The sequence below is a fragment of the Aulostomus chinensis genome, chromosome 9, assembly GCF_037954235.1.
Source record: "Aulostomus chinensis isolate RoL2024-O1b breed Wild chromosome 9, RoL_Achi_v1.0, whole genome shotgun sequence".
Taxonomy (NCBI): domain Eukaryota; kingdom Metazoa; phylum Chordata; class Actinopteri; order Syngnathiformes; family Aulostomidae; genus Aulostomus; species Aulostomus chinensis.
Window position 1 is genome coordinate 11,284,426 of NC_141328.1, and position 8,491 is coordinate 11,292,916.

General features: G+C 40.7%; 1 protein-coding gene across 1 annotated transcript; it reads right to left on the minus strand.

The window, feature by feature from the left end:
- Positions 1–1,243: 1,243 nt before the first annotated feature.
- LOC147255801 (YTH domain-containing family protein 1-like) lies at positions 1,244–8,232 on the minus strand. The gene is made up of 6 exons (XM_086213781.1): positions 7,762–8,232; positions 6,940–6,964; positions 5,322–5,401; positions 2,938–4,581; positions 2,742–2,786; positions 1,244–2,546 (listed from the first exon to the last, which is right to left on the minus strand). Exons 1-6 carry the CDS (start codon positions 7,786–7,788, stop codon positions 2,520–2,522), a joined length of 1,848 nt encoding a protein of 615 aa, XP_086069907.1. The 5' UTR covers positions 7,789–8,232; the 3' UTR covers positions 1,244–2,519.
- Between the last annotated feature and the right edge of the window lie 259 nt (positions 8,233–8,491).

An 8,491-nucleotide genomic window follows, 5' to 3' on the forward strand; every position in this document is an offset into this window, starting at 1 on the left:
GTTCTCTTAGTGCACTAGTGTAGGTACAGTTAGGTAAGAAAACTCACGAGGTCAGGACAACGTACTTTCTTGATGGACAGTTTATTAAGGCTTGATTTCTTCTATCAAGAAAAAAACAAGATAAAACTTTTGAACAATATTTCCACTAGAATTGTGGTCTATAAGATTATGTCTATTTAATATTTAACATTTATCTTCTTGTACTGTTGATACAGTTTCATGGCGAACCACTTTTGTAGCAACAATCCTTTGACTGTTATCATTATTCCTTTATAAACTCTGTATTAGAAACAGCCAATTCAAGACCTCTGTGGCTGTGATTCAGTCCTCAGTGGTATCCTTTAGTTTCTCGCCTCCCCCTGACTCAACTGGAGAGAACAGTAGTAGTGAAGGCAAACTTGTGAAGGGGTGTTCATCATATTGCTTGGATCAATCATTCTATTGATTAGTACAGATAAAAAGGAGGGATGAAATTATGCTAAAAGTCAGCTCTCTGGATTACAAGGCTACACCGGCAAAACTAAAATAGACAAATCTGTTTACATGCTTGTGAAGCATTCAATTTACACTTGTGGCCTTGGCAAAGTGCAGAAATTTAAAACAGGATTAAGTTCTCACATTATCAAAATGTATATTAGTAAATATAAAAATAATTGAGAAGACCAAGACACATGTGAACACATCCTGTCCACCGAAGTCACATTGCATGTTTAAAGGCAAATATCTTAAAAAACATAAATTTATAAATTAGGAATTGAAATATTTGATTAGATTACTACTGAGACACTTTAAACACAAATACAGGGGGAAAAAATAAGAGATCCCTTAACCTGAGAGAGACAGCCACGTATGTTCTGCTCTGGTTTTGTGGGAACCTTGAAATCCATATACACTGATGTGACAGTTTTAAACGACCCAAGAAGCGAGAAACTGCTGAATCTTACTGAAACTGAACTGCCACTTTAAAAGCTCTGAAATGCATGACATGAGATCAGGGGGACTCTGTTCTTCAAAAGTACCATTAACTAAACATCACCACTCCCAAGCTGCGCAATAGACAACGAGCTAACATTTGCAGCAGATGATTATATTCCAGCTTGCCATGTATGGGCACACACATCAATTAGTGACTTATTGTTTAAATATCCAATTTTTTTCCATTACCAATCCTTAAGTGATTTTATTGTTAAAATTCCACTATAGACCCATTTCTGAAACAAACAAAAAACACACAGAAACCACATTTCATCCTTTTTTTCTTACTTGATAGTAAATCAGTTACAGTATTTATTAGGTTATACATTTTTAGGCTTTCATGAATATATAGACTCCTACGTTAAAGCTTAGCATTACGACAAACATGATAGACTTAGCAAAACCAAATTGGGAGGGGGGGCAGGACAAAAAAACAAATGGATTAAGACAGAATGATGGTGAATGAACAAATATGTGAACCTTCCCCCTTTTTTCGTGGAACAAAAACACAAAGCAACAATTCATTCAATGTAGCAGTTACATCATAATATAATTCTGATTGTAAAACAATTTAAAATGGTGGGTGCAACAATTCTTTCAGACTGGGTTGTACGCAAGCAGAATCTCCTGATGACACAGAAAAAATAACTCTTTGAGACAAACATCTAAAGAAAGCAATGCAGAGGGGTGAACAATGTCAATAGTACAATTTTTGATTTAAATGGTGAGAGTGCTGTTTGCAAGGAAACAACTGTTATTTCTTTCCCAGAGGCCACTGAAATTCCTCCTCTGAAATGTCTCAAGTCCTGTGTGACTTCACACTATCCCTGATTTCTCCTGCAGTGTCACTGTTTTAGCAGTTCTTTTGAGAAGTCACCAATAATAAAAAAAAAAAAAAAAACCCATTAAGGCTCCAGAAAACAGGTTTCTGAAATGAAAATTGTCAGTAGTAAGCCAAAAAATAGAGATTTTGTCAATCTGAATGAAAAATAGATAAACCATTGAAGTTTTTTTAATCGCACAGTTCCAAGTCCTGCATTGCCTTTGGGATCCTCCAACCCTGTTGGCACAGTTACACCTCTGAAGCATGGTAATGTTGCCCCCAAATGGACAAATGGGAGCAAGACACAACTGTTCCTGATTGTACTGAAATATAAAGTGGCAGATATTTTTTTCTCCATGGTGCAGTCAAACCCTGATTCAACAGGAAAAATGTAAGGGTGGAAGCAGGAGAGAAAAAAAACAGTCTGGAGAGAGAGGAGTACAAGATGGTAAAAACGAGAAGAGACATATTTTCAAAAAAAATGAAACTGGTGTGATGGTGACTAGGTAATACATTAAATCAGCTTGTCTCGTTATCCCTGCACAAGAAGTGGGTGGTACATAGGGCAAAAAAACCCTTAAGTCTCATCAATGGCAAAGATTCCCCAGGATTTGATTAAAAAAAGAAAATGAAGGGCTTGGTTGCATTTTCATATTCTTTTGTCTCTTATTAAATCAAATGTCCTAGTGTAACTGTTGATCAAGTCAAGGATAAATGTCTTCTATTGTTTATTCCTGTTTTGGCGCTCCTGTTAGGAAAAAGACACACACAAAAACTAAATTAGGCTTACAAACACAAAGTTTTGCTTATGAGAATGTGAAGATATGGCTTTTTAAATAAGTGATCAAATATACAATAGATTATCTAAATTCGCTACTACTTGTCAATCTTTTTTTCAGTTGAGAAACTTCAACGGCACATTCAAATGAAATAGGTTACTCACCTGATCCAAGCGAGATCGGTTCTGTATTTGAGGGGGCTCAAAAGTCTGTTGAACAGAGCAAATAAGAGGAAACATAAAAATGCATTAGTGTCAAACATAATAATAATAATAAGAAGAAGAAAAAGTTCAGTTCAACATTTGTCCAGAAACCAAAAATATTTTCTTGATTATTCAATGGTGAGATAACTTGACCCACCTTGCGCACCTCCTCCTCCTCTTCCTGCCTCTTCTCATAATGGGAGAAGTCATCAAAGATGGAGGTGGTGTGTTTGTAGGTGGCGATTATCTTGAGCACCTGCTTGGCCTTTTCCAGAGGAACCTCCTGGGTGTCACGGGAGTTGGTCACTGGCTTGTTGTCATTGTTCTCCAAGCGGATATGGCGCAGCTGGCTATTAGGCACATCCTTAACAAACAACCAGTCAACGTCAAACTTGCCCTTCCACTTATCCTGTGCCCAAACGCCAGCACTGGTGCCATAGTCCACCGGTGAACGCATCTCTGCCACGCCACAAAAATGACCACTGCCATTGACACTGAACAGTAGATAGACTGGGCCTTTACCATTCATAGCCCGGAAGGCTGAGTCCAGCCGCTTGTTGCCGTGCTCTGTGCTGCACCAGATGGAGTACTTGATGGAGCGATGGATATCGTCCTCTGAGTAGCTCTTAATGATGAAAACGCGACCATTCTTGAGGTTCCATTCAAAGTCCTTGGGGTTATAACTATGAGAAGCACGCAGCTTTTCCAGCACGGGGTGGGACTCTCCACCAGGTCCCTGGCTGGCACAAATTTGGGGGCCATTGTTGCCACCACCAACCATGCCCATCATACCATTACCCTCTTGACCAGGGCCATAGCCTTGGTTACGGTTGCGTGGGGCGACCCAGCGGGTCTGAGGTTGTGGGGGCTGGGTGTGGTTTTGGTAGGGTTGGGGTGCTGGCTGATGATGTTGGTGATGGGGAGGTTGGGGCTGTAAGGCCATAGGCTGCATCTGGGGCTGCACCAGAGACTGCGGAGGGGGAGGCTGCATGGGTCCTTGCTGCATGGGGGCTTGAGGTGGCATGGCATGAGGCAGACCAAGAGGCTGCTGCTGTTGCTGTAGTGGGGCTGTAGCTACTTTTGTCACAGGTCCCTTATCCCAGGTGCCAATGTTCATGTTGTGTTTGATAGGTGGTGGAGGGAGGGCTCCCCCTTGATTAGGCACCCCTGGCTTCACTTTAGCTTTCAGCTGCTGTGGCTTGGCGGGCTTACTGGCAATAGCGGCCCAGGAGGTTGGTTTGGGTGGGGGCATTCCAATAGGTGTGGCTCCATTCCCCGTGGCTGCCACTGCTGGTCCCCCAATCACAGATCCCACAGCCTTGACACCTGAACCCTGGCCAGGGACATCCCCTCCGATCTTCAAACCAACCATACCCTGCTCCAGGCTGTTCATACCAGGGGCTTTGTTAAGGGTTTCACTGTGAAAGCCTGACTGACTGTCAGGCACCAAGGTGCCCCCCAAAGAGCTGGGGGGATAGCTGTAGCTGCCACCATAGGCTGAACTTTGAGTCTGCTGGCCCTGGGAGCCACTAGTGCCCCAAGCAGAGAAGGCAGGGTTTTCAGGGAAAAAATTAAACCTGTGAGGGTAGATGCTGCTTCCCAAGCCTCCAGGCTGGCCAAACACTGTGTCCGGCATGAAGTGATGATCGCCATTACTCAACGGTCCGTAGGGGGTGAGGTATGGAATAGGGGGGTCGCCACCTGTGGACCAGGGAGCCTCACTCAGGGGGTAAGGAAATCCGATGGAAGGGGCGTAGTAGCTTGACAGGTAGGGGTCGGTGATGGACTGATAGCTATTGTTCTGTAGGATGAAAGTCAGCAGAAAGAAAACATCAGCAAACAATTTACCATTTGATTTCTACAAATTAAATCTAACTCCACTTCCTCTGGCTTATTTGCTGTAACTGTGTAAAATTATGTTTATTTTAGGGCTGGACATTAATCCTATATTGATGTAATTAGATTAATTAGATCATAAATATTCTGAAACATTGATATAATTCTGAACATTTCCACCTTTCAAATCAATAATGAAGACATGATTAAAGTTCAAAGGGAGATTCAAAGTAGGTTGGTTTTACACACCAGTGGCAAAAGTACAACACAAGTTCAATGGAGTCATTGATGATTGGAGACAAATTTATGACACTGAGGAAAGGAAGGAAATATTCCCAATTACCATCCATTTTCTATACTCCCCGCTTATCCCGTTGGGGGTTGCGGAAGGGCTGGAGCCTCCCAGCTGACATTGGACAAGAGGCCCGGTACACCCTGGACGGGTCGCCATTCTGTCGCTAACATCAGGAGCAATATCAGTATCTTGCTCAAGGATTCTTCAACATGGTCACCAGGGGAAGTGAGGATCGAACCAGTGACCCCTTTGGTTGCTAGACGGCCACTCTCCCTTAGCCATGCTGCTCTGCTATTCCCAATCATCTGATTGTAATTTTGACCTTATCATCTTAATCCATATTCTATATATCATCTCATTTTGTGTTAACATTTTGCAGTTTACATTTTGCAGGAAATACTGAGCTTTACCTGAGTTGATTGACCAGTGAGGTATGGCTCAAAGTCATTGTCATGGACAGTCTCCTTCTGATGCAGTGAACCATTTTGCACTGCAACAAAGCAAAATTAGATAAATGGACATTTTAACACACACATACATATAGATGAATTTCAGCTTGCAATATCAGCCAGTGCAATTATATAACCTCAATTAGTATTTTGACCAGTGATCTGTAATCATTGAACAGCGCAAATGTTGCAAGAAATGGCACTATTTCTGAAATATTTTCTGTTGCAAATTATTATCTTAGCAATACAAATTATCAGTATTCAGTAATTTGTACAGGTTTAATGACCAAGCAAGGAGACTCATACCATTTGTTTCTTATATCCAAATCCAATCGAAGAAAAAAAATTAAAAGAATGCATCGTACCTAAAAACATAATCCAAAGGAAGTCAACTACACTTTAATCACTTTATGCTGACAACATGCTTTGTTTTTGTGCCAATTTTCATCAATAATCTTTCAAACTCTATCATAGTTCCACAACAATGGTAATCTAGTATATCTTTAATTCTGGCTAGTAAGAAACCTCTAAGAACCACTGAATCCCCCCCTACGTTATGTTTAGTCAAATTTTTCAGAACACAGTATCTGTTGTATACTATTTGTGAATATTTCCATCTTTTAGGGAAACTCCTCTCTCCTTGTTCACCAGCTGCCTTGACTACAGCAGAAGCAGAAAATGGGCTCTCTAATGTGGGAAAAACAAAATTTGTCCCTGCCAGAAGGTTTAACAGGGTAAAGTTTGAGAAATAACCAGTGTATTATCCAAATTTAGGAATTATATTGGAACAGCCTTAACACATCAGTAAGGAGGTGGATCATGCTTTAAGTATGATTAAAAACATATCTTTGAGAATATTTTTATCCTCAAAATATCCTAATCTGAATTTGACATCCAATCTCTATGAAAGAGAATTTACACCTACCCCCTGAAAGACGATGACTTGAATCACCCATCAGAAAACACAGAGTAGACAGATACTCTTCAAATCAACAAGCTCTCTTTACTTCTGTCCATAAGATTCTGTATCACCACCATTTTATACACCTGGTCACACTGAGCATCCTCTAAGAATTAGAGTTTTTTTTGTAAAATGTGGATTGAAAACTGCAGCTTGCATGCTAGTGTCTTGGGACCCACAGTTGGGGCGCTTTAAGTCACTGAAATTTCTATGAAGAGCCAATATAAGGGGATGGGAGCCTGCAGTTACCATTTATTTCACTACTGTTTGAGCCATATTCAAATTCTGATGAATATGTTCACCAGACAAAGCTCAAAATCAAGACAAATATAAACCACAATTAGTTTCAGTCGAAGTGACAATAATTACAACAACTCTTGCCCAAATCCAAACTACTCCTCTCATTTGTACGTTGGTTGCCGATGTACATTATAATAAATGTAAAATCCAGGTCATACATTGCAATACTCTGCTAACATTATTTATGGTGGAGTCTGATTAATATGTTATATGTTATGAAACGAATGTGAGTTAAATACTAATTTACTCAGTAAATGTGGGCCTAAACCTAAAAATCAACACAAAGTACAATAAGTCTTTTAAGATTGATCGACTCACCTTTAGACCCTTGTCCCTTTGATCTCTGCATCCAAATGGAATCATGAAAAGAAAAAAAGTAAATGGTTATACTGAGATAATTTAAATTTTGCACTTTAGGTAGGGACCGTGTATAGCCCCAAATATGACTTGTGATGCTCAGAAGCTACTGGACCACTTCCTGAAGAGAAGCACAGCAAACATCTAACGAGGTTCAGTGATTGAATTTGTGGATGGTATTTATATAGAGCTATTTATAGTACTTAATATCGTTAAATCTGTTTGTTTTGTTCGTGATCAACCGGTAAATTAACTAACCAACGCTACCCTTCATTCACGCTCAACTTCGCTAGCTAACACAGCCCCCTCAAAATGGCTTACAAGCCTTTTTCTACTGATGTTAATGCATTACAAACTGAACGTTAGTTGGCCATAACATAATGTAAGCATCTGGGGAAAGCATGCAGACGATGCATAAACAGCACAATCCGTTCAAAGTTACGATTTTAAGTTAACAAGATCCTCCGTGTAATTTATAAATGTTCGTTTGACGTGCTCAGCCATAGGTAGCGCCTCTTCTGTTACGTCGCAGGTATATTTATATTGTTTGAATTAAACATTTATTTCACAGATGTTAGCATCCCTGCCAGTGAGAGTCACCTGGACTACATCTATATTAGAAATATTTCACTGTTTATGTAATATAGCCAACTTCCAAACGACATGCACCGGCCATCGTTGGGAGCGAGCTAGCACTTCCGAGGAATAGCCGTAGCCCCGTATATCGTTAGCAGGAAGCTAGCTTGCAAGATCTACACAGGCGAAGTATTTTGTCCTTCCTACCTGAGGGTCAATGCTTGTGGCAGACATAATTCATTAAGCAACTCCCTGGATTCTCACAGAGCCTGAGCTTGTGACTGGATTTCAAGCTCCGTGATCAGAAAGCGAGTTCACAGTTCACAAGCTGTAACGTTAGTTCGCAGCTTCAGTTAGCTATCTGGCTAGTTGTGCCGCTTAGCGTGTGGCTAGTGTAGCTCAGGCTCAGCAATATATTTTCCGCTGTGCACGTATCCCAACTTCCACAGTTGAAGTCTGTCGCCCCGTATACTGAGTCCGAGAGCAGTTAAGCCCTTGTAAAGCCTTTCAATATAAGGTAATATCTCGCCGAAATGATCTGTTGGCTCTTGAAAATGTCTATCCTCGGTCGTCTTTTACTTTGCTTTTTTTATTCCAGAGAGAGAGCCCTCCTCAGTTAGGTTAAAGCACTGTACACTTCCCCAATGGCTGTTTCATCCGGGCTCCAAACCGCCGCTGCATTTCACCTCACCCCCGCGAGGTGGCGAAAGTTTGAGATTTCAATCGGCTGCTTCGATTACGAGAAACTGCTTTTGTAGGTCTGCAATGAGGTACTGTAGTTACTAGGAAAGCAGCAATGATGGATCCACATTTCAATACACTCTGTCAAGGTAAAATCTCTGGAAGTTTTTGGCATGTAGCAATTCGTCTTTACTTTTAATTATAATACAATTTTAGAAAAAATAGAATATGATAGTTTATGGGCAAGATTAGTACT

Coding starts and splice junctions, on each gene's coding strand:
- LOC147255801 (XM_086213781.1), bottom strand. CDS start 7,788: ATGTCTGCCACAAGCATTGACCCTCAG. Junction 6,965..7,761: donor CCACAAGCATTGACCCTCAG/GTAGGAAGGACA, acceptor ATTTGGATGCAG/AGATCAAAGGGACAAGGGTC. Junction 2,787..2,937: donor AGGAGGAGGAGGTGCGCAAG/GTGGGTCAAGTT, acceptor TCTGTTCAACAG/ACTTTTGAGCCCCCTCAAAT.